This window comes from Diceros bicornis, chromosome 34, assembly GCF_020826845.1.
Source record: "Diceros bicornis minor isolate mBicDic1 chromosome 34, mDicBic1.mat.cur, whole genome shotgun sequence".
NCBI lineage: Eukaryota > Metazoa > Chordata > Mammalia > Perissodactyla > Rhinocerotidae > Diceros > Diceros bicornis.
The window spans coordinates 14,120,331-14,144,680 of NC_080773.1; the positions used below are offsets into that span (position 1 = coordinate 14,120,331).

The following is a 24,350-nucleotide window of genomic DNA, read 5'->3' on the forward strand; positions in this document are numbered from 1 at the left end:
GAGGGAGTGGTGGGGAGGGGGGGGCCTGAGCGGGGGCGCGGCCGCCCTCCCCCGCGGGCGGGCGGGCGGGCGCGGCCGGGCCCCTCGGGCGGGCTGGGGCGGCGGCGCGGCGGAGCGCGGCGCTGCAGCCATGGCGGGCGGCGCGCGGCTGCTCTGGGTGTCGCTATTGGTGCTGCTGGCGCTGCTCCGGCCGCAGCCCGGGCTGAGCCGGCCCCGAGAGCGCCTCCGCGTGCGCTTCACCCCGGCCGTATGCGGCCTGCGCTGCGTCCATGGGCCCACCGGCCCCCACTGTACCCCGACCTGCGCGCCCCGCAACACCACCAGCGTGGACAGCGGCGCGCCCGGCGGGGCGGCCCCGGGGGGACCCGGCTTCCGCGCCTGTGAGTGCGGGGTGGTGGTCCTGAGGGAGGGGTTCCCAGGGGGAGGAGGATCCCCAGGGATGGGGGAGACAGTCCCCCACGGAGAGGGAGCCTAGATTCCGTGTGCAGTAGTGCTGGGGAATCCACGGGGTATTTAAGGAAGAGAGCCTCAAATTCTTGGCTTTTGAGGTTGGCTCCTGAGGGTCCTGATTTTGCAAGCAATGAGGGTTCTCGGGGACCTGTGGCGTCTCACGTGAGGGGATTGGGGCCGGCTTTCATGCCCTTGAATCAAAGTGGGGAATACCAGAATTGAGGGTCCTAGGAACTTGGGAGAAGGGGGCCCGAATTCTGAGACTGTAAGGGGGTCCCTGGAGGCCAAGAGAGAGTTTCAGGGCCGTGGGGGCGGGGGTGGGGGGGGAGTGTCCCACTTTCTGCGTCTTTGGGTGGGAGGGATTAAGAAAGTCCAGGATGGGAGTGCCTGTGAGGAGGGAGACTGGGGTGAGGAAAGTTGATCCGGAGGGCTGAGACGGAAAGGGCCCATAGGAGGGTCTCTGCAGGACCCTGAGTTGCAAGGGTCGCACGTGGGAGAGAAATCCAGATAGAAGACCGAGGGCGACGGGGCGCCCCCTGGGGGCAGAGGGGACAGGAGGAGGGTGCGCACCAGGCACCCCGAGAGATGAGCCCGCGGGAGGGGGGGTTCAGGTGAGGTTAGGAATGTGGGCCACCTGTTGGCCCCAGGTTGCGGGGGTGGCTCTCGGGATCGGGGCCTACCTGCCCCCAACCTCGGAAGGCCTCTGGAGTGGGGAGTGGGGGCCCCTGGCGCCGAGAACTCGCCCAGCCTGGCCCCCAGCCAACCCAGCCCTGGCCGGCGTGAGCTCATCTCCCGCCTGAGCCCCCGCCCGCTGCCACTCCCTCTCTCCTCCCCTTTCCTCCCTCCTTCCTTCACTCCCTCCCAGCCCCAAGCCCCGTGCCAGGCGCCATGCCCAGGCGGGTGCCAAGCCCCTGGAGGCACAAGGAGGGGCATGTGAAAGGGGGCTGACCTCGGCAGGACCTCGATATCCTCAGCTTCTCATTCGTCCAGAGGCGTGGGCCGCGGAGTTGTCCGTGCCCATCCAGTGGCCAGCCCTGGATGTGGGATCCCTCAGGGAGCTGGGCGGGGGGGCCCTGCATTCAAGCTAAGAGAAGGCTGAGAAATGCCCTTGGAGGCTAGGAAATGCCCCCAGACCTAGCTGGATTACCATGACCCCCAGCAGAGACCCTTCGTATTTTGGAATCTTGATTCCTAGTTAAGCCTCTCCTAGGCCTGCCATTCAATTAATGCATCCTTAAATGTGCAGGCGCCCTATTAGAGCGCCCTGGAGTCTTGGCCTGACTCCCCTAACTAGGGGAGCCCAGAGTCTCTGCCCTCAGACCCTAAGCCCTCTCACCACCCCTATCAACAGGCTCCAGAGACCAGCCCCTCCAGTGAAGTTCCCTCCCATCCTTCCTATGTGATCTCCCCAAACGGTGCCCCTCACCAGAGAACTCTGTAGTGTTGTCCCTCAGCTACTCCTCCCCATTTCCCGGAGAAAGCCCAGATTACAAACCCTATCCAGTGATAATCCCGCTCCCTATCTGAATTCTCTTCCCACAAAAGACTACCATTTTCTTATATTTCAAACGGAGTCCCATCAGAGATCCCCCATTCCTGTCTGTCCAAGTCCTACTCTTCCAGCTGACCCCATCCCCAGGAACTTCTGATCCATTTATCTTCAGAGAACCCCAAAGTTGGTCTTGAGCAGCTGATTCTCCCAAGAAGACTCTAGCCAGTGTACTCCTCATGAGCAACTATTAATGAAAAGACTTGAGTACCTAATCCCTTAGCTAGGAGGGGAGGGGAGATTCCACTTAGAGTCTTCCCAGACAAATGAGGCTTTCTTGTGCTGGGGACTCCCAGAAATCCCACTTCTCCCTGAGTCTAAACCCTGTTCTCAGCATCCTCTAACTGGCTATCCTCTAGAAGGCACTAGAGTCCCGTTTTCTAGGTAACTCTCCCCAAAAGGACTTAAGGGATTCCTTCTGTTGAAGGGCGCCTCAGTTTCCTCTGAGCTAGGCTCCCTTTCCACTGCAGAAACCTCGAGCCGTCTTTGAACCCCATAGTACTGCCCCCTAGCTGATCTCCTCCCAGGAGTGCAGTCTCTTTATTTTTCTTGAGGGGACTCCCTCTCTGCTTTCCTCTCTCCAGTGTGCTGCACAGAATCCCACACACGCCTTTCTGGACGGCCCGGGCCGCCTGCCCCCTTCCTCCCCTCCGCACAGCTGTCTCCAGCTGTTCTCGGCAGCCCCGGGGGAGAAAGGGAGGGGGTGCCCTCGCAGGATACGTCCGGCCTTCTTTGGCTCCCCGGGCCCGGGGCTCCCCAAGGGTCCGGAATGCGGAGCCGCCGCCCTACCCCCGCCGCACCCCTCTTTGTTTACCCCGCCGCACAGCTGGCAGTGCCCCGCCCAGAGGTGGCCTGGGGCCCAGCGAGGGCGCGCAGAGGGGAGAGGAGGCGCGTTCTCGCTCGTGGCCCCGCCCCGGGGCTACCGGAGGCGGGACGGCAGAGCTAGAAGTCTGGATCCAGAGCCAGAGGGGAGGTGGGCGGAGGCAAAGCGCGGTGGGCGGGACTAGGACGCCCAGATAGCCGGGAGGTGGGGTGGGAGGGGCGTGAGCAAGTGAGCCGGGCAAATCAGCGTGAGGAAACGGAGGTGGGCGGGGCTAAAGGCAGCAGGTTAGACGCCTTGATAGGCGGGGTTTAGAATCCCGCCGAAGGTGATGTGGGCGTGGCGCATAGCCAGTGGGCGGGGCTTGACTGTCGTGGACCGGACCAGACCGGGTGTGGGCGTGTCTAGAATGGTACGGACACCGAGTTGGGAGGGAGGAGTGTGCCAGGGAGTGGCTAAAATGTGGTTTTAGTCAATGGAAGGGACCAGCGCTGGGTCTGCGGGGCTGGAACAGCAAAAGACCCAGCCAGTCGACGAGATGGGCGGGGCTCAATGCTAAGGAAAGAGCTAGAGTGGGCGGGGACAGGGTTGTCTGGACGGGGCTGGTACACTGGGGCCTCGGCCAGAAAGCGGGACTCGAGGGCGAGGGCGGGGTGACATGAAAGTGAATGAAGAGCCGGAGGGCGTGGTGAGCCGATCCAGTGGGCGGAGCTATACCACTGAGGGCAGTACGACTGGACCCAGCCAGTGCAGGCAGCCAGGGTTGGTGGGAGTGGCACAAGACAGCTCAAGGCAGAGCGACTTAGAACTGAATGATACCTTTGAGGGTGTAGTTATAACGTTAGGGACTGAGCTAGCTTGGGTGCTCTGGCCTCAGGGGTGCCCGCCAGGACGGTTGCCGACCCTGAATGTCCTCACTCTCTCCCTAGTCTTGTGTCCTTTGATCTGTCACAACGGCGGTGTGTGCGTGAAGCCTGATCGCTGCCTCTGTCCCCCGGACTTTGCTGGCAAGTTCTGCCAGTTGCATTCCACGGGCGCCCGGCCACCGGCTCCGGCCATCCCAGGCCTCACCCGCTCCGTGTACACCATGCCACTGGCCAATCACCGCGACGAGGAGCATGGTGAGGAGAGTGAGGCCGGGGTTCTCTCCAACCCCTCTGTCCACCACCTCGCCGTTCCTCTGACCCCCATCTTTCCTGCCTTCCCCTGAGTACCCTTCTCCAGTGCGCCCTTCCCCCCATTCCTAGTCCCAGACCGTAAGAACCCCTGTAGACACCACTTTGCCCCGACGTGCCTCCCTCCAGGCGTGGCGTCTATGGTGAGCGTGCACGTGGAGCACCCGCAGGAGGCATCCGTGGTGGTGCACCAGGTGGAGCGTGTGTCCGGCCCTTGGGAAGAGGCGGATGCCGAGGCAGTGGCACGGGCGGAGGCGGCGGCGCGGGCGGAGGCGGCGGCGCCCTACACGGTGCTGGCACAAAGCGCGCCGCGCGAGGATGGCTACTCGGACGCCTCCGGCTTCGGTTACTGCTTTCGGGAGCTGCGCAGAGGCGAAGTGAGAGGAGGCCGGTGGGGAGGGGCCCGGAGCGTGCCACCGCGCGGGGGCGCGCTCACCCAACACTTCCCCACAGTGTGCGTCCCCGCTGCCCGGGCTCCGGACGCAGGAGGTCTGCTGCAGAGGGGCCGGCTTGGCCTGGGGCGTTCACGACTGTCAGCCGTGCTCCAGGCACCTGGGTAAGCACCAGGACGTCCCCGAGGTGCTCGGAGCTGGGGAGGGGTGATAACCCGGTCCTCGTACCCTGTCCATAGATGAACCCTGTTCACAAATTCTTGCCACACCTACCACGTTGTGGGGATCATTTCCAGTCTAGACCTCTCCATACCGTTCTGGGACCGCTCCCCCCACTTTCTAACTTTGGCTACACTGTTCTCACCCCGCCTTTGTGCCCTGGCGCCACTCATGCATTTCTGGAACCTTCCACGTTGCCCTCTGTCAGACTGCCAACCTAAGGCAGACCCTGCACCCAAACCACACCCAACACCTTTTAGTCCCTCCCACCACGCTTTCGTCCCCGCCCACTGGCCTACCCCTCTCCTCTCTCGACAGGGAACTCTGACCGATTGGGCGCCCCAGATGGACCCTGTCCAACCGGCTTTGAAAGGGTTAATGGGTCCTGCGAAGGTGAGCGGGGGTTGGGGGGGGGAGTTGGGAGGGGCTTGGCTCTAGGAGCAGAGCTGGCAAAGAGCTGGTCCCTGACGCCACTGGGACCAACCCATCCTTCGCAGATGTGGATGAATGCGCTACGAGCGGGCGCTGCCAGCACGGGGAGTGTGCGAACACGCACGGCGGGTACACATGCGTGTGCCCCGACGGCTTCCTGCTCGACTCGTCCCGCAGCAGCTGCATCTGTGAGCCACCGAGAGGGGGCTGAGGCTGAGTCCCATGTCTGTCCCCCGTGCCCTCAGACCCCATCCGAGAGCAGCCTTTAATTTCCTTAGCCCCCAGCCCCACCTCAGATCCTCCTAGACCCCCAGGTCTAATAAGTCACTCTTATTAGATCCCGCTCAGAACGTGTCAGACTCCCTGGACCCTCTTCAGCCCCTCTAAGAACCCCTCAAAACTTTTGGATTCAGATCCCTTCAGATCCCCAGACTTTCTTCAGCTCCCTCCTCTCGCCCCCCAAATCCCCTCACCTCCCTCTGCCACCAGACCTTCCTCAGACCCTGAGATCCTTCTCATATTCTCTCATTCACCCCTCAGACTCTCCTCAGGCCCCAACCCTTTCTCAGACCTCCAGGCCCCTCACCTCTCCTTCAGACCCTCCCAGACCTCTCCCGAATGCCCCTCACACCCGCCAAACCCTCCCTGGGACCATTCCCCTACCTCCCAGATCCCCTTGTTCCGCTGCACTCCTAACCCCGCCCTGAAGAATTTCCTCCCCCTCCCCCAGCCCAACACGTGATCTCAGAGGCCAAGGGGCCCTGCTTCCGCGTGCTACGCGACGGCGGCTGCTCGCTGCCCATTCTGCGCAACATCACCAAACAGATCTGCTGCTGTAGCCGCGTGGGCAAAGCCTGGGGCCGGGGCTGCCAGCTCTGCCCACCCTTCGGCTCAGGTGAGCGTCTCCCGCCGGGCCTGTCTCTAGACGTAACGCACGCAGTCCTCATTCTAGGCCCCGCCCCCAGGCCTGGGGCTCAAGGCCCTCTTGCCCGGCTGGACCCTAGTGTTGGCCACGCCCAGACCTCTGAGACTCCGCCCCGGGCTCCACCCCATCCTTGGCCACACCCACCTCTGAGACACACCAACTTGAAGTTCGGCTGTGTCCACTGAGCGTCACCCTCAGCCTGGCCGCTCCTAGTCCTTGAGATATGCTCCCTGCCCAACGCTGTCCCCAAGCTTTCTCCAAGTCCCCAGCTCCCGAGACACTGCCTTCAGCCTAGGTTCCTTCTGCCTTGGGTCCCGTCTTAGACACGCCCCTCTCTGGGACACCTCCCTGTCAATCTAGCTTCTGCCTAAAACCAGACCCCACAATGGACTTGTTTCCTGGCCTTCAACTCCAAATCTGTAGACCCCAAACCAGACCCCGTCCTCAACCTTTGTCCCTGCCACTATCCCAAATAAGAAAAAACATCCTTTGTCCCACTTTTAGTCTCTGAGACGTCCCATTCTTTGGCCAGGGTACCACCCCATCCCAGCATCCGCCCCCAGCCAAAGCCAGACCCTAGACGCCCCCTCCTCTACTCTCTCATTCCCTCCTGCTCTCATGCTCTCTCTCTTCCCCCTCCCTCCCTTTCCTGTTCCCAGAGGGTTTTCGGGAGATCTGCCCTGCTGGCCCTGGCTACCACTATTCGGCCTCCGACCTCCGCTACAACACCAGACCCCTGGGCCAGGAGCCACCCCGAGTGTCCCTCAGCCAGCCCCGCACGCTGCCCTCCACCTCTCGGCCACCCTCAGGTGAGCTGGCTTCTGGTGGACGGGGTGTCATCTCCAAGGGGCTGCCCCAGCCCCACAGGGAAAGGAGGAGAGGGAGGGGGGACACCCAAGTCCAGATCTCCATTCGCTGATGCCCCTTTTTTACTAGCCTTTCTGCCCACTCATCGCCCGGAACGCCGGCCTGAACCTCGGCCAGGCCCTGAGCTTCCCCGGCCCAGCATCCCTGCCCGGACTGGTCCTGAGATCCCCGAATCAGGTGAAGTAGAGGGAATCAAGGAGGTGGATGGGGGGTATTACAGGCAGGGGTTCTAGGGGGAGCCTCCCAGGTAAAGATTTCAGGATAGAATAAATAGAGATGTCACAGCCAGAGGCGTTAAGGAATGGGTGGGAAGCGATAAAGATTTGGACGGTTGGGTGGTGGTTACATCAAGAGCTGGAGTCAGACAGGCCTGGGTGCAAATTCTCTGTCGACTGGGCAAGTCATTTAACCTCGCTGAGCCTCAGTTTCCTCATCTGTAAAATGGCGGTCATTGTGAGGCTTCAGTGAGCTATCTCTGAAGTCTCTGGCACATAGAAAGTCCCCACTTAATGTTAGACAAATTATTTTTCACGGAGGGCACTAGGAATGTATCTCAGGCAGAGGACTGGAGGATTATGGGAGGATTCAAGCAGGGGATCTGGCAAGAACGTTCCATGATAAAGGAGAGGAGGATCAGAGGTGGAAGACTGGGCTTGGGGGGGAACATCCATGAGGGTGTTTTAGGCAGAGGATCTGAGGGGATTGTACTGGTATGCAAGGGACAGAGGATTCAGAGATGGGGAAACCCTGGCTGACTGGACCCCTCCCAGGTCCCTCCGCTGGCGTGTGTCAGCGCAATCCCCAGGTCTGCGGCCCGGGACGCTGCATCCCCCGGCCCAGTGGCTACACGTGCGCGTGTGACTCCGGTTTCCGGCTCACCCCCCAGGGCACACACTGCGTCGGTGAGCCAGGCAGAGGGGGCCGACGGAGGCGGGGCGGGGGGCTCTGCCCGGTCACCTCCTGACCAGCCCCCTCCATGCCCGCAGACGTGGATGAATGTCGCCGCGTACCCACGCCCTGTGCTCCCGGGCGCTGCGAGAACACGCCAGGCAGCTTCCGCTGCGTGTGCGGCCCGGGCTTCCGAGCCGGCCCGCGGGCTGGGGAGTGCCTGGGTGAGAAATCCGCCCCACTGGCTCCAGGTCCCTCCTCTGCCCGGGTCTTCCTCCGGCTCGCCCTCCAGAGCAGTTCCCGCCCTCCCACGCTTCCCCACGCCCCTTTTGCCCAACCACACTCCTACCCTGGCCTGGCCTGACCCCGCCACAGACCAGCTCCTGCTCTCCCCTGGGCCCCACCGCTGCCTCCTCCCGACCCAGTGGGCCCCTCCCGTCGGGGAGGGTCGCTGCCCTGCTACTGCCCGGCCTCTCTCGCCGACCAGGTCCCCGCTGCGCCCCTGCCTTGGCCCCGCCCCTTCCATGTTCCAGACTGGCTCCCGCGGTCCCCGGCCCCGCCCCTGTCCTACGACTGCCGTTACCTCTCTCCTGATCACGACCCCTGATTGCCACCCTGCCACACCAGTGCTACGTCCCCAAACCGCCCCTTCTCTCGCTCCTGCCTTCCCTTTGCTGGGTCCCCAAAGCTGCCCTTCCCGCCCTTGCCCTGCCCAGGCCCTGCCCTCCCTAAATTGCTCCCCTCACGGTTCCCCTCTCCGCCTCTGCCCTGGCCGGGTCCCCAGCCCTTGTCCTGCCCTCCCCGCTAAAGCCCCGCCTTCGCCTTAAACCTATCCACTGCGATCCCCCCCACCGCCCCTGGCTTTCGCCCCAGCCTGGCCGGGGCCCTAGCTTGGCTCCGCCCCTGCCCTCCCCGCCTCCCCGCGCCGTCTGGAGCAGGGGTGGGTGGGGGGAGTGTCTGCTCCAGCCTCAGCCGCCCGGGTTGTGCCCGCAGACGTGGACGAGTGCCACCGCGTGCCGCCGCCATGTGACCGCGGGCGCTGCGAGAACACGCCAGGCAGCTTCCTGTGCGTGTGCCCCGCGGGGTACCAGGCTGCGCCCCACGGAGGCAGCTGCCAGGGTGAGGCACTAGGAGGGGCAGAGGGGAAGGAGATGTGGGGGGAAGGGTTGAGCGGCAGTGATGAGGGATGGAGAGACTGAGCAATGAGGCAGTGGGAGGCTGATTGATGGGAGACAGAGGCCAGGCCCTGAGAACCAGATATATGGCCTGATGGCGGTAGAGACAGAGTCACATCGGGATGGGAAACAGAAAGGCTGAGTCATGGAGGATGGAGAAGCAGAGGGATGGGGGATGGAGATGCCAGTAATGGGGGAAGGGGCAGAGTTATGGAGGACAAGTAGAAGGAGGCCCACTGATGGGACTAGAAAGGCAGAGTTCTAGGAAGCGGATAGGCAGCTTAATAGGGGTTGAAAAGGTAGAAGGATGGAGGATGGAGCGTTAGAATGATGGGGGATAGGGTGGCAGAATAATGGAGACAAGAAGGCAGAATGATGGAGGGTGGAAAGTCAGAGTGATGGAAGTCAGGGAGGCAGAGGGGAGCACAAGGGGCTTAAAGGAGGCGTGACCCCAGGCCCCTTGCCCCATGCAGATGTGGACGAGTGCATCCAGAGCCCGGGCCTGTGTGGCCGAGGGGTCTGTGAGAACCTGCCCGGCTCTTTCCATTGTGTTTGCCCGGCTGGCTTCCGGGGCTCGGCGTGTGAAGAGGATGTGGATGAGTGCGCCCAGGAGCCACCGCCCTGCGGGCCAGGCCGCTGTGACAACACGGTGGGCTCCTTTCACTGTGCCTGCCCTGCTGGCTTCCGCTCCCAAGGGCCGGGGGCCCCCTGCCAAGGTGAGGGTGCTGAGTCCATGCCCGCTCCACTTGTATTTGCTGTGGGGACTGGAGAGTGACATGACTGGGGGCAGAGAGGCAGGGTGATGGGGCTCACTGATGGAGGACAGGGGCAGAGGGGTGGGGGTACTGGGAGGGTGGGGAGAGTCTGACTCCAGAATCTTCTCCCCTTCTCTAAATACGAGGGTGCTTTCCACTCCTACTCCCTTTTCGGATGATATTCTGTGTTTGTGGGAACCCTGAGGAGAGGACAACTCTGAGGCAGGAAAGGCCATATGCAAGAAGTGGTGCCCTGGCCTCACCCTGGCAGTTGGAGAGACCATTACTGGGGAAACGAGGAAGGGGTGTGTCCTTCTGGGAGGAGGGAGCAGCCCGGGCAAAGTCCAGGAGGCTGCCTCCAGACGATTGCTGGGGTGGGTGGTGATGGCAATGAGGATGGGTCCAGGCCCCTTCCTCAGCCCCACCAGTCCCCTCTGCCCCCAGATGTGGACGAGTGTGCCCGCAGCCCCCCGCCCTGCGCCTATGGCCGGTGTGAGAACACGGAAGGCAGCTTCCAATGTGTCTGCCCCACGGGCTTCCAACCCAACGCCGCCGGCTCCGAGTGCGAGGGTGAGGCCGGGGAGGGGGGGAGGACTGTGGATGGGTGAGGGGGGTGCTGGGCTGCTCCTTCAAGGCCCCCCTCTCCTCTGGCCCCCAGATGTGGATGAGTGTGAGAACCACCTGGCATGTCCTGGGCAGGAGTGCGTCAACTCACCCGGGTCCTTCCAGTGCAGGGCCTGTCCTGCTGGCTACTACCTGCACCGTGGCCGATGTACTGGTGAGACCAGGCCCTGGCTGTGACCTCGGATCTGCATCATGACCCCTGACCCAGATTGTGACCCCTGTCCTGGACTATGACCCTGACCTGGCCCGTGACATCCTGACCTGGACCTCAATCCCCTTACCTGGACTGCAACCCTTGACCCTGAATGTGACTTTGGACTCTGTGACCCATGAACCCTCAACTTGACTGTGACGTTTGACCCTAACCATGACCCCTGCTGATAACCCCTCACCCTACCTCTGCTAGCAATTGTGACCCTCCTGACTCTGCCTGTCCCCTGGCCCTGAATGTGACCTGTGACTCCTGAACTTGACTGTGACATCTGATCTAACTATAACTCCTGACCACAGCCCCTGACTGTGTGACCTTTGATCCTGTCTCTTTCACTGCCCCTACCCCTTCTCAGAGTCCCTTCCCTAGGGCCTGTTTGGGTTCATGATCCCTGACCCTGACCCCTGACTAGAGGCAGAATTTGGCCCTGACTGTAATCCCTGACCCTAATTGGTCTCAGATTCCAGTCCCAGACCCTGACCGCTGACTCAGCAGAATCCCATCCAATAATCCTGGTTTATAATACCCGACCCCTTACCCTAATTAATTTTTATTTTGTGAGGAAGATCAGCCCTGAGCTAACATCCATGCCAATCTTCCTCTTTTTTTTTTTTTGCTGAGGAATACTGGCCTTGAGCTAACATCCATGCCCATCTTCCTCCATTTTATGTGGGAGGCCGCCACAGCATGGCCTGACAAGCGGTGCATCGGTGTGCGCCTGGGATCCAAACCTGGGCCGCCAGCAGCAGAGCGCACACACACAACCGCTATGCCATAGGGCCGGCTCCCCTAATTAACTTCTGACCACTGTCTCAGTCCAGAGTCCCTTCACCTGACCCCAGGATCCTGGCACAGGGAGTTCCCACAGGACCCCCAATCATGGTCCCCAGAATCAGGGGACCTTGGTCTCCCCCACCCACTTCTGTCATGGAGCCTTCATCTCAGATCCAACCCAAAACACTTCCCATCATCTCCCCCAGACCTCTCTGCCCCTAAGGGGATCCGTCTAGTGTGTCCCTAGACCGGACCCCTTCTGAAACCTCCATTCCCACAGATGTGGACGAGTGCAGTTCGGGCGCCTCCTGCGGCCCCCACGGCCACTGCACCAACACGGAAGGCTCCTTCCGCTGCAGCTGCGTCCCGGGCTACCGGGCGCCAGCTGGTCGGCCCGGGCCCTGCGCAGGTGGGCATGGTGGGGAGAGGCCTGTGAGCCTGGGAGCAGGGCCTGGGGTCTTGGGCAAAGCCTGCCAGGGAGGAAGAAGCTGGACTAAGGGGCTGTGGGAGGAGCTTAAACCCCGGCCACCTGGGGCGGGGCTGGGGGCGGGGCTGCTGCTTTGGGGGCGGGGCTGGGGTCTGGGCGGCGGCTCCACCCGCCCTTTCTCTCGCGAACCCTAGACGTGAACGAGTGCCTGGAGGGCGACTTCTGCTTCCCGCACGGCGAGTGTCTCAACACCGACGGCTCCTTCGCCTGTACTTGCGCCCCCGGCTACCGGCCCGGACCCCGCGGAGCCTCTTGCCTCGGTCGGTCCCCAGGCTGGGCCTGGACCGGGAAAGGGCGGGCGTGTACCAGGAAAAGGCGGGACGAGAAGAGGGCGGAATGGGGAGTCTGAATTTTTGGCAGGGGTCTTAATGCATCCTGGGGGCGGGGTTAGGACAGGAAGGGCGGGAGGGCAGAGTCCGGGTAGTTGGGCTGTGAATGCAAAGGACGCGGCCTGAACCCGTCGGAGGAGCGAGGCTGGCAGGGAAGGGAGGAGCCTAAGGCAGGTGGGGGAAGGCATTGACGGCCTTGGAGCCGGGGGGCGGGGCAAGGGCGTGGGGGCGGGGCCTGGAAGGTTAGGCAGAGGAGGGGGCGGCGGTTCGGACACTCTGTCCTGCAGACGTGGACGAGTGCAGCGAGGAGGACCTTTGCCAGAGCGGCATCTGTACCAACACCGACGGCTCCTTCGAGTGCGTCTGTCCTCCGGGACACCGTGCTGGCCCGGATCTGGCCTCCTGCCTCGGTGAGAGGCCCCGCCCCGGCCTGATCCCTGCCCCCTCTCCTCCCGTGTCCCGCATTTGTCTCCCCTCTGCCTCCCCTCCGCTGCTTCCTCCCCTCCCCTTCCCTGCATCCCCTACCTCCCCTCTTTGCCTCCCCGTCTCGCCTCCTCTGCCCCCTTCCTCTCTTGCCTTCTTCTCTGCGCCCCCCACCTCCCCCTTCTGACTCTCCTCTCCCCTCCTTGACTCCCGCATCTTTTCTCCTTCTCTTTGCCTCCCCTGCTTCCCCCATCTGACTGCCCTCCCTCCCCCCCAGACGTGGACGAATGTCGCGAGCGGGGCCCGGCCCTGTGCGGGTCCCAGCGTTGTGAGAATTCCCCGGGGTCCTACCGCTGTGTCCGCGACTGTGACCCTGGCTACCACGCGGGCCCTGAGGGCACCTGCGACGGTGAGACCACTGCCACCCCCCACCCCGAGTTTCTGGAGCTGGCTGCCTGGGCACTGAGGAAGGGCACTGGGCCTCACAGACTTGGGGGAAGAGAAAGGGCCCCCAACCAGTGCATTTAATTCTCTCCCCATCTCTGTGGGGAAAATAAGCCACCAGTGTGTCCTTGTACTTTCTTGTGGAGGCAAGGTGGGAGGATGCGGGAAGACATTCCCATCAGGAAACAGGCCAAGCTTTGCTTCCAGAAGCAGCCCATGCCCCTCTGCCACTTGAACACACTCCCCGTTTTAGGCCATACGCTAGTAAGATATCTCCTAAGGGTAAGAACTGTTAGCCTCCCTCCTCCTTTCCAATGGATCTGTGGATTAAAATTCCCTGTTTTCCCCTCTTCGGGCCCCTTCACTTTGGACCTGCCCTCCTCCCACCTTCCACCACTCCTTCAGCTTCCAGCTGCCCCTCCAAAGAGGCCCAACCCTGGCTGTCCTGGGCCCCATCCTTTCCCAATGCGATTCCCGAGGTTTCTCCCAGCACTGATCCCTGCCCGCTCAACTCCACCCTTCCAAGTTCTATTCATCTCTCCAGATTCTGTCCTTTTCCATTCCTCAGACTTCTCCAGGCCTTGGGAACATATCGGGCCACCCCTTCCAGTCTCTGCTCTGCCTTCACACCGCCTGGTGCCTACTCTTCTCGTTCTCCATGCTTCCCATCCCTCCACTCCCCCACCCTGACCCTCACCTCCCATGCCCCCTGCCTGCTTCCCCCACCAGGCTCCAGCAGGGGACTGATGAAGGCAGGGGGCTAGGACAATCTAAGAGTGTTTTGGATGGTGTGTGGGTCAGCATTTTGTGGAACAAATGAAATGACTGTGGGCTGGCTCCCTTTGGCTCCCCAGTTGCCAGACCTCTGATTCATGGAAACCTAGTTTCATGGGCTCTCATTCATTAATTCCACAAGAAATCACTAAGCACCTATTGTGTGCCAGACACTGGGGGCACAACAGGCAATCAGTCAAACAAAATCCCTCCCCTCCTGGACATTCTGGGGTGGGGGATAGACGATAAATATGTAAACAAATTCCAGATTCATTCAGCAAACAATTTGGGGGCACCCACTGTGTGTCAGGCACTATTCTACGCCCTGAGGATACAGTGGGGCACAAGACAGACACAGATCCCTGCCCATGTGGAGTCTGCACTCTAGGGAGGTGACAGTTGGCTTACCAAGAAGTACATGGATATAATACAATGTGAAGTTTAAGAAGGAAAATAAAGCAGGAGAAATGGACAGAGATGACAGGGCAGTGGGGGAGGGGGCACTAGGTGGGCTTGACCTAGACACCTGAGTGAAGTGAGGGAGGGAGCCATACAGATAGCTGAGGGAAGAGTGTGCCTGACAGAGGGAACAGCAAGTGCAAAGGCCCTGTGGTGGGACCTGGCAATGTTGCCTTCAGAGTTATCAATACTTGTCAATTTTTCGAAGCTCAGACTCCTAGATACCAGGTTCCTAGAGATTTTCATGAGAATGAGAAGCAGTGTCAAGAACCTGTGAATCCAGGCCTGTGACTCTCTTCCCCTCCCCCACCCTCTCCCCTCGGCAGATGTGGATGAGTGCCAAGAATATGGCCCAGCGATTTGTGGAGCCCAGCGCTGTGAGAACACCCCCGGTTCCTACCGCTGCACGCCGGCCTGTGACCCCGGCTATCAGCCCACGCCGGGGGGTGGATGCCAGGGTGGGTGTCCACCGGGCACTGGGTGAGACGTGGAGGCGATGGAAGGAAGGTCCAGCAATGGCCTGACTGTCTGGTGGTTGCAGACGTGGACGAATGCCGGAACCGGTCCTTCTGCGGGGCCCACGCCGTGTGTCAGAACCTGCCCGGCTCCTTCCAGTGCCTCTGTGACCAGGGATACGAGGGGGCGAGGGACGGGCGTCACTGCGTGGGTACGGGGCTCCAAGGGGTGGGTGGGGCCAGAGGGGAGGAAGAGGTTGGTCAGGCCCTGCTCCTCTCCTTAGATCTCAACAAATGTGACCTTTAGGTTGCACAATTTAGACCTCAGAATATAAGATCATCGCCATGTCAGTCAGGACTGTTCTGGTTGCAAACGACAGGAGCCCTATTCATTCACATTTATTTTGGGGGGGCTTAAAAAACACGTGCATAAAGTATGTAAATTGCACTTTTCTTAAGTATACATGAACATTCTTTCTTTTTTCCCAACATTTTATAAGAAAAGTTTCTCAACATACAGCAAATTGAAAGATTTATAGAATGAAGACCTGCACACCCATGACCTATATTCTATTATCATTTTATTATACTTGTTTCTTCACATATCTAGCCATTAAATTAATCCACCTAATGTTTTGGATAGATTTAAAATTAAATTGCAAGCATTAGTACACATCTCTCTAAATTCTTCAGTCTGCATATCATTAACCAGAGTTCAGTAGGTGTTTACAGATATTTTCATTTGAGGTTCAATTTACATACAATGAAATGCATGAATCTTAACTGCACATTCTTTAAGTTTGACAAATGCAAACACAACAGGCTTTATTTCTTCAAAGGAATTAAAACTGTGAAGTCCTGGGATGTATTTGAGCTTCAGGCATCCTTGGACCCAGGAATTGTAAGAAGGCTAGCTGTCTCCCTCTCTGAGCCCTGCTTTCCTGCAGTGCATTTATTTTCAGGCAGACTCCATTTTCACAGTGACAGAGGAGGCCCTAGCACCTCTGAGCTAACATCCTCAGCTTGGCAACCCCGAGCTAGAGGAAGGATCTTTCTCGATATTTCTAGCACAAGTCCTAGGTCTGGCTTTGACCGGCCCAGCGTGGTCACTGCCTGTCTCTGAACGAGAGAAATACCCTAATCTGGCCATGCCTGGGACTTGTGTCCACCCCTTGGAGTAGATTTTGCCCTACTCAAAACCACATGAGTTGGAAATGGAGGAGCAGAGGGCTCCCAAGGGAAATTCAGGGTTTGTCACCAGAAGATAAGTGGATGATGGGGTCTGGGCCATTACAAATACCCATTAAATTTGAAAGCTCAGACTTGTAGACCATTGGAATCACAGAAGGTTACAACCATTGACTCCCTCTCCCCTGTTGTCTCCTGCTCACAGATGTGAATGAGTGTGAAACGCTACAGGGTGTGTGTGGAGCTGCCCTGTGTGAGAACGTCGAAGGCTCCTTCCTCTGTGTCTGTCCCACCAGCCCTGAGGAGTTTGACCCCATGACTGGACGCTGTGTTACCCCACGGACTTCTGCTGGTGAGACTGATGTGTCTATTTAACTGATGGCTGCTCGCCCCGCAGAAAAATGATGTGGTCTAACCATTCCTGGTGTGGACAGCTGCCATCAGTTAAATGTCATTGTTTTAAACAACAATAAAAAACTTCGGAACACATGGGTTAACGTGGGAGGTGGGACTCAGTATCAGGAGAACTAGATCCTGGCCCCGACTCTACCAGATTCTTTCATTCAGCAAATGTTCACAGGGCATCCACTGTGTTTAGGCCCTTTTTGGGGCACTGGGGACACAAAAGTGACCAGGAAAGACCACTCTGTCTTCAAAGGGCTCACAATCCAGTGAGGGTGCAGGCAGAGATATCATCAGATAGTGACAACCCAAAGAAATCAGGGCTGGGATGGGGGAAGCATAGGCCCGAGGGAAGAAGGCTGTGATGGGGAAAAGCTAGGGGATTATGGGAATCCAGAGGAGGTGCCTGCCTCAGCCTGAGAGGAGAGTGAGGGAGGGCTTCCTGTAGGAGGAGAAGTCTGAACTGAGAGCAGTAGGATGAATAGAAATGAGCCAGGTAAAATGGGTGAGGGAGAGCGTTCTGGACAGAGGACACGACAAGAGGGCCTGGCATGTTTGAGGAACTGAACTTGATGTTCAGAGCAAGGGAAGGTGTCGGGGGAGATGAGGCCACAGAAGGAGGCAGGGCCAGATCACACTGACATGCCGTGGTCAGGAGGTCGGCCTTTTCCCAAGGGCATTTTGGCACATGGAAGAATTTTGAGCAGGAGAGGGATATAATCAGATTTTGGAACCTCCCTCTCACTGCCATGTGAAGGCAGATTGGAGGGGGTGACACTGGGAGCTGGGAGCCTAGGGAGCAGGCTGGGGCAGGGGCCTGGGCAGGAGAGGACAGGGCTGGACCCAGGCAGGGGTCATGGGAGAGGAGGAGAGGATGGGTGGGAGAAAGGCTCCAGAGGCCAACTGTGGGGCCAGCTGGGTGGGGAAGAGGTGCCCAGGCCTAGGTTTGGGGATGAAGGCTAGGGGCCCTCTGGGGCTCAGTTTCCCCATTTGTAACGTGGGGGCCAGAGGCTCAGCCCGCACTGGGCTGAAGTCCCTTGTCTCGCCAGGCACATTTCCGGGCTCACAGCCCCAGGCACCTGCCAGCCCCAGTCTGCCGGCTAGGCTCCCCCCGCCGCCCCCGCCGCGCCGGCCCAGCATGCCCAGGCAGGGCCCCGTGGGCAGCGGGCGCCGAGAGTGCTACTTTGACACGGCGGCTCCAGATGCATGTGACAACATCCTGGCGCGGAACGTGACGTGGCAGGAGTGCTGCTGCACTGTGGGTGAGGGCTGGGGCAGCGGCTGCCGCATCCAGCAGTGCCCAAGCACCGAGACAGGTGGGCATGGGCTACGGGTGGACCCAGGGCTCAGGGTGTGGGTGGAAATAGGTGGGCATGGGACTGGGACAGGGGACCCATTTGGACACAGGGCTGAGGGACAGGTACTGCAAGGGCAAGAGTGAGCTGCCAGCCAGGCAGGCATGGGGCTGAGAGGTGGGCACAAACAGGCATGGGTGTGGAGGACTTGGGCGGCGAGGGGTGGGCAGGGGGCAACAGTAAGCACTGAGACAGATGGGCATGAGCAGGCCCAGGGTGGGGGCCGGGATGCGGGGTCTGGGCTCAGGCTTCTCTCTGTGTGCAGCCGAGTACCAGTCGTTGTGCCCTCATGGCCGCGGCTACCTGGTGCCCAGCGGAGACCCGAGCCTCCGGAGAGGTGAGGCCAGACTTCAAGCCCCCACAGCAGCCTCCAGGCCCAGCTCTGTGTCTGTTTTCTTTATCTCTGTCTTTCACCCTATCTGCTTCTCTATGCATCTCCCCCTCACCCCACCCCCATCCTCTGTCCCTCTGTCTCCATCTTTCCCTGTCTCTACCTCTGGGTCTCTATGGCCATCTCTCTGTCCCTGTCTTCCCTGATCATGCCCGGCAGCCACACACTGCCCCCCTACCACTGCCCAGCCCGCCCTACACCCTGGCCCACCCCCATCTCTCTTGGTGGGGGGGGTTGCGTCTCTGACCATCCTTCCCGCAGACGTGGACGAGTGCCAGCTCTTCCGAGACCAGGTGTGCAAGAGCGGCGTGTGCGTGAACACGGCGCCAGGCTACTCCTGTTATTGCAGCAACGGCTACTACTACCATGCCCAGCGACTCGAGTGCATCGGTAGGAGCCCCACCCCTCGTCCCCCCCGGGGCCTCTCCCCAACCCTGGCCCATGCCAGCTCCTCTCTGGAAGGTGGCCACCACCAGCAGGAGGTCCTTCCTGGAGTCTAGACTCCATCCATCACACTGTCAGCGCGCCGGGGAAATGGGAGAGGGTAGAGGGCTGCTGCTTAACCACAGCCTCCACGGCTCCCTAGATAACGACGAGTGCGCGGATGAGGAGCCGGCTTGTGAGGGCGGCCGCTGCGTCAACACCATCGGCTCCTATCACTGCACGTGCGAGCCCCCGCTGGTGCTGGACGGCTCGCGGCGCCGCTGCGTCTCCAACGAGAGCCAGAGCCTCGGTAACCCCGCCCCCAAGCCCCGCCCCGCCCTGGCCACGCCCCCGCCGCCCCCGCCCCTCGCTCCCTGGGCTCAGCCTCACGCCCGCACCGGGCCACGCCTTCGCAAAGGCCACGCCCCGCGCCTTCTAAGCCACGCCCCCTCGAGCCCCGCTCAGCGTGTCTGCGTCTGAGCCTCGGAGAGGCCAGCTGGGCTGGTGGTTAAAGGCGAAGGTTTCAGAGGAGCCTGCCACTTGCTGGCCGTGTGTACTGGTGCACGTTGCTCCTCGCCTCTGGGACCCCTGCTTCCTTTCTGCACGTTGGGTGGACTGGCAGTAGCCCCCGCCTTATAGGGTGGCTGTGAGGAACTTTATTTTTAAGGACAGAATGGGACCTGGTCTTACTGAGTGCTAAAAGTGCGCTTCATGTTATTTCCCTGTGTGCCTCTCTCTCTTTCCACCTCTGTGGGTTTCTGTCTTAGGTTTTTCTCTGAATTTCTGATACTTCCAGGGTCTGACCTTGTTTCCAGGTCTGTTTCTTTCCGTTTCTCTCTGCATCTTTGCTTTCCTGGTTTTCTTTGAGTCTCTGACTCTTTGGATGTGTTTGTGTCTATCTCTTTGGGTTCTCTTTTTGCCGGCTGACCCAAACTGTCTTCTCCTCCCACTTGCTGTTCCTACAACATCCTGCCCACACTCTGAGATTTCATTCAAACAATGCTCAGAGAGGGAAAGCAACTGCCCGAGGTCACAGAGCCCTCCAGAGGCCAGGCTTGGACAGAGCCCTGTTACACCCTGTCTCCCAGCCACTGGACACCTTCTTTCTCCTCCTGTGTCACAGCCTCATGCCAGGCCAAGCCCTGTACTCACCTGGAGCTGCTTCAGAGGGCTCCTGGGAGTCAGAGCACAGCTGACGAGAAGGATCTGGTGATAGGCAGGGGGTGGCCGGGCATGCGGGAGGACCTGAGGGCCGGTCCCACCCTGACGCATGCTGTCTCTGCCCTCAGACGACAATCTGGGGGTGTGCTGGCAGGAAGTGGGGGCTGACCTCGTGTGCAGTCGCCCTCGGCTGGACCGCCAGGCCACCTACACGGAGTGCTGCTGCCTCTACGGCGAGGCCTGGGGCATGGACTGTGCCCTCTGCCCCGCCCAGGACTCAGGTACTGCCACCTGCCTGGCCGCACACAGGGTCCTGCCCCTCGGGCTCCAGATCCAGGCCCTTAGACTCCCAGATCTCCCCAAACTCGGCCCCTCGGACCTCTATGTCCCAGCCCAGCCCTAAATCTTGGTCCCTTAGACCCCAAGTCACCTGCCAAAGACCTCCAGGTCTCAACCACGGAAACCCCAAGGCCTAACTCAGTAGGTCCCATAGTTCCAGTCCCACAGAGCGCTGAGATCTGGTCTCTCAGACCCTCAACTCCTGGTCTCTAGAACCCCAACACAGCCCATAAGGCCCCCCTCTCCCAAATCTTGGACCGTTAGGCCTCAAATACCAGTTGTTCAGACTGCACCATCCTGGCCCACAGACCTCCAAGTCCTAGTGCCTTGAACACGCACATCGAGGGGCCTAAGATCCCAACACACAGCCCCAGAAATCCCCAAGTCTTGGCTCTTAAGACCCCTGAGTCCCCCAATCCTCAGCCCTTGGGCACCCAGCCCCAGGCCCAAAGACCCTGGTCCTCCATCCTCAGACTTCCAGGTTCCATACATCCCATGCATCCTGACCCCTCCGGCCTCCTGTAGTAGTCCTGGTCCCTAAAGCACCCCCATCCCATTTCTATGGGCCCCTAGTCTGAGCTCCCATAGGTCCCCCCAATTCCAGCACTTAGACCTGATTCCTACCTGCAGCCATTAGTGCTCTTGCTCCCAGTGCCTTGGAGTCCCTGTCTCAGCCCTCAGCCCCTAATCCTGGCTCCAGAACCCCTGATCCTGCCCGTCGTTGGAGCCCCTCCCCTGCCCCAGCCCAAGGCCTTCCCAGCCTCTCCTCAGGTCTGCTTTCCCAGAGGGGGACGTGAATGGTGGGTGCCCAGGCAAGCAAGCGCTGACTGTTAGGCTTTTGGCTCCTGTTCGCAGATGACTTCGAGGCCCTGTGTAACGTGCTGCGCCCCCCTGCCTACGGCCCCGCGCGGCCAGGGGGCTTTGGACTCCCCTACGAGTACGGCCCGGACCTAGGTCCACCTTACCAGGGCCTTCCGTATGGGCCCGAGTTGTACCCGCCCCCCGTGCTACCCTACGACCCCTACCCACCGCCGCCTGGACCCTTCGCGCGCCGCGAGGCCCCCTACGGGGCGCCACCCTTCGACATGCCCGACTTTGAGGACGATGGTGGCCCCTACGGTGAATCCGAGACTCCTGCTGCACCCGGCGCGGGCACCCGCTGGCGCTATCGGCCCCGCGACACCCGCGGCTCCTTCCCAGAGCCTGAGGAGTCGCCTGAAGGTAGAGGCTATGCTGGTGAGCACTGCGGGGGAGTGATGGAGACTGAGCTGAGGAGAGGTTTGCAGAGAGATGGAGACAGGGAGGAGGCAGGGAGAGAGAGATACAGAACCAGAGACGCTAGGGGGAGAGACAGGCTCAGAGAGAAGGGAAAACACAGACACAGTGGCAGAGAGTGATGAAGAGGAACAGAGAGGTCCCTGTAGACCCACCGAGAGATGAGGACAGAGGGAGGGCTGGGGAGAGCAGAGCCAGGTGAACGTCCTGGCCCCACAGCGCCCCTCACAGCCCTGAGCGGGATGGACCGCTTAGAAGCGGACACGCGGAGCCAGGGGCGCACGCCCACTGCGGGGGCATAAGGGATGGAAGGCAGTGCCCCCGCATTCTCAGCAGGCGCCTATGAGGGGCTGGAGGCGGAAGAATGCGGGATCCTGGACGGCTGCGCCCACGGCCGCTGTGTGCGCGTCCCCGAGGGCTTCACCTGCGACTGCTTCGACGGCTACCGCCTGGACATGACCCGCATGGCCTGCGTCGGTGAGGGGCGGGCCGGGGCCAGCATGCGCGGGGAGAGAGGGTGGAAGCCCTGCAGACGGGGGTAGTCAGGGACATCAAGGGGACGGGCCTGCAGGAGGGAGCAGGAAGTAATTGTTGCACAGGGATGGGGCTTGCCTGAAGAAGGCGGGGTCAGGCCGGGAGGAAGGCAGAGCTGGACCAGAGGCCGCGGCTGGGCTCGAAGCAGGAGAGAAGGGCGGAATCTGCAGGTGTGATTTCTAAGGGCTCCCAGGGCTACCTTGGGCAATCTGCTTGACTCTCTGTGGAGAGCTTTAGTTTTCCTATCTGTAAAGTGGGAGTATGAACAGTGTCTGCCTGGTTTAGACAGTAGCAAAGCAGAGTGATTACAACTCAAGACCTTAGACTCAGTCCAGCAACTTGCTGTGTGACCCTGGGCAGGTCACTGTCCCTTGCTTGGTTTTTCTCATCTGAAAAGTGAGCATAGTCATAGAACCCATTTCATAGAGTCTTGCGAACATCATTAATACTGATTTACGACACTGAGGCCTATGTGTAAACTGAGACTCAGAAAAGAACTGAGCGCCCCTAGGTCTCACAGCCACGAAATAGCAGGGGGCCGGGCACTCAGAGACTTGGAGAGCTGGTCTGAGAACCCCCTGGGCAAAGTGTGGGCTCTTGTGTGACGCTGGGCGTCAGTTTGCACATATGTAAAACGGGATCACAGCAGCTACCTCATAGGGTTATTAGGAGGATAAAATTAATACAGGTAATAAGTTGAAAACAATGTCTGGTATAGAGTAAGCATTTGTGATTGTTGATATCATCAGTAGTTTCCCAACAAAAACCTAGTGACCTAGAGGCTACCGTACCCATTTTACAGAACTCGAAGCTGAGGCACAGAGAGGTTAAGTCACCTGCCCAGGCTTACACAGCCAGCAGGTAGTAGTGGCTGGATTCGACTCCAAACAGGAAGGTCAGCATCCGCACCCCTCTGCCCCAGGAGCCTCAGGGGCCAGGGAGGCGGCTCCCGGGTCCCCAGTCCTGAGCACACCTTGTACCCCTCTCCCCAGACGTCAACGAGTGTGACGAGGCCGAGGCGGCCTCCCCGCTCTGCGTCAACGCGCGCTGCGTCAACACCGACGGCTCCTTCCGCTGTATCTGCCGCCCGGGATTCGCACCCTCGCACCAGCCGCACCACTGCACGCCCGCCCGGCCCCGAGCCTGAGCCCCTGCAGCCCGGGGCCGCCCACCCGGCGCCTGCGCACACGGGTCCTGGTTGCACACCCTCCCGCCCACTTGCGCGCATGCGCACAGGGATGCCGGCGAGGACAGACAGACGGATGGGAGGAGGGACGTCCTTCACTGTTCCCACCACCCCCAGCCCCTCCCACCGACGCCACGGGGCCCGGGACTAGCCCACGGTCCTCTTCACATTCCCTCTCCTTTTTATAAAACTTTTCCATTAAAAAACACCTATTTTGTACCTTCTGCCTCTGTCTGCCTGTGTTTCTCAAAGTCTGGCTCCCGAGTTTGTTCTTTGAGCCATTAAATTGCATCCTCTTCCCATCCCTGACTCCATGTCTGTCTCTTAATTCCCGTGCCTCTGTCGCTTAGTCTGTCTCTCTTGGTCTCATCTTTCTCCTCTCCTGTCTGTTTCTCTCTTTGTCTCTGTCTTATCTCTGTCTCGTCTTTGTGCTTCGTTTTCTCTGCCTAATTCTCTTTCTGTCTTTTTAGTCTGTTTGTGTGTCTTTCTCTTTCCTTATCTCTCGGTTTCATTCTCTCTCTAATCTCCAGAGAGATCTTGCCTCTGGATTTTTAATCTCAGTAAATGCGGGAGCCGCCTCTTCCCCCTGTGTGGGGCCCCAGGAAGGGGTGGGATGGGGCAGCCTCAGCCTCTGCTCAGGGCGCTCTCCCTTCACTGAGCTAGAAGGAACCCCAGATTCCCTCTACTCTCCAAAACATCAAAAGCTATTCTGGGACATGGGGAACATGGGGAGGGGGCAGGGGCAGGTGTCCCTGGAGGGGTAAACCCAGAGCCGGGCCTCCAGCTGGGGTTTGGCTGTGGCAGAGCAGGGAGCGGCAGTCCTGGTGGGTGGCCTGTGCGAGGACATGTGGAGACGGGAATGAGCTGTGTGTGTGATGATAAAGTGCCCAGCACGGACCCCCCAGTGCCCTGGCCATGGGGAGGAGTCCAAAATTCCCCTCCCCCCAAAAAAGAACAAAAACAGCCTGGAGGGGTATAAACTCAGGGTACAGGAGACAGGAGTGAAGGGCTCATTGGCACCGAAAGAAAACAGAAGACTGTGCTGAGTCATTTGTCACCCACCTATTAGTGTTAGGGTCTCAAATCAAGTGCTTCGGGGACCAGGCAAGTGATGTTAGAGAGAAGCAGGTGCAGGATAAGAAAATCAAAGCACACATGTGGAAATACACAACCAGGGACATTCTGCTTAAGGGCTGGGGTGGGTGGAACAGAAAGGGAAACTCCCCTCTTTAAAGAATAACATTTTTTTATTACCACCCTGTGGGTCATATCTGGCCCACGAGCCACCAGTTTTCATCTCCCAGGTACAACTCAAGTTGTGTAAATGGGGAATGGGGCTCCTTCTTGACCTGACCCCCTACCTACCTTCTGAGCTTCAGGAGGGGTTGCATTCCCACTGGGGACCCATGAGGATCCTACTCACAGTGCCCGCCCTACAGGAGTGTTGGTGGCAGTGATATGAATCTTTC

At 59.9% G+C, this 24,350-nt stretch overlaps 1 protein-coding gene across 5 annotated transcripts; it reads left to right on the forward strand.

Moving 5' to 3' along the window:
• Window positions 1-130: 130 nt before the first annotated feature.
• LTBP4 (latent transforming growth factor beta binding protein 4) lies at window positions 131-23,100 on the forward strand. 5 transcript variants are annotated; one of them, XR_009216692.1, is made up of 31 exons: window positions 131-380; window positions 3,749-3,940; window positions 4,124-4,371; window positions 4,448-4,550; window positions 4,924-4,998; window positions 5,103-5,225; window positions 5,768-5,932; window positions 6,622-6,771; window positions 6,899-7,006; window positions 7,600-7,731; window positions 7,816-7,941; window positions 8,711-8,836; window positions 9,366-9,608; window positions 10,092-10,217; window positions 10,306-10,425; window positions 11,537-11,665; window positions 11,878-12,003; window positions 12,360-12,482; window positions 12,773-12,904; window positions 14,499-14,630; window positions 14,714-14,839; window positions 16,021-16,167; window positions 17,267-17,533; window positions 17,838-17,909; window positions 18,225-18,353; window positions 18,550-18,696; window positions 19,676-19,828; window positions 20,742-21,122; window positions 21,495-21,638; window positions 22,498-22,590; window positions 22,688-22,752. XR_009216692.1 is itself a non-coding variant. In XM_058529354.1 (30 exons), the coding sequence occupies exons 1-30, from the start codon at window positions 131-133 to the stop codon at window positions 22,840-22,842; spliced, it is 4,650 nt and encodes a 1,549-aa protein (XP_058385337.1). In that variant the 3' UTR covers window positions 22,843-23,100. The 5 variants fall into 5 exon arrangements, 4 of the variants coding, with proteins under 4 accessions (XP_058385337.1, XP_058385338.1, XP_058385339.1 ...); XM_058529354.1 differs by lacking the exon at window positions 22,498-22,590 and having other exon boundaries at window positions 22,688-23,100; XM_058529355.1 differs by lacking the exon at window positions 22,498-22,590 and having other exon boundaries at window positions 21,498-21,638; window positions 22,688-23,100.
• The last annotated feature ends 1,250 nt before the right edge of the window (window positions 23,101-24,350 follow it).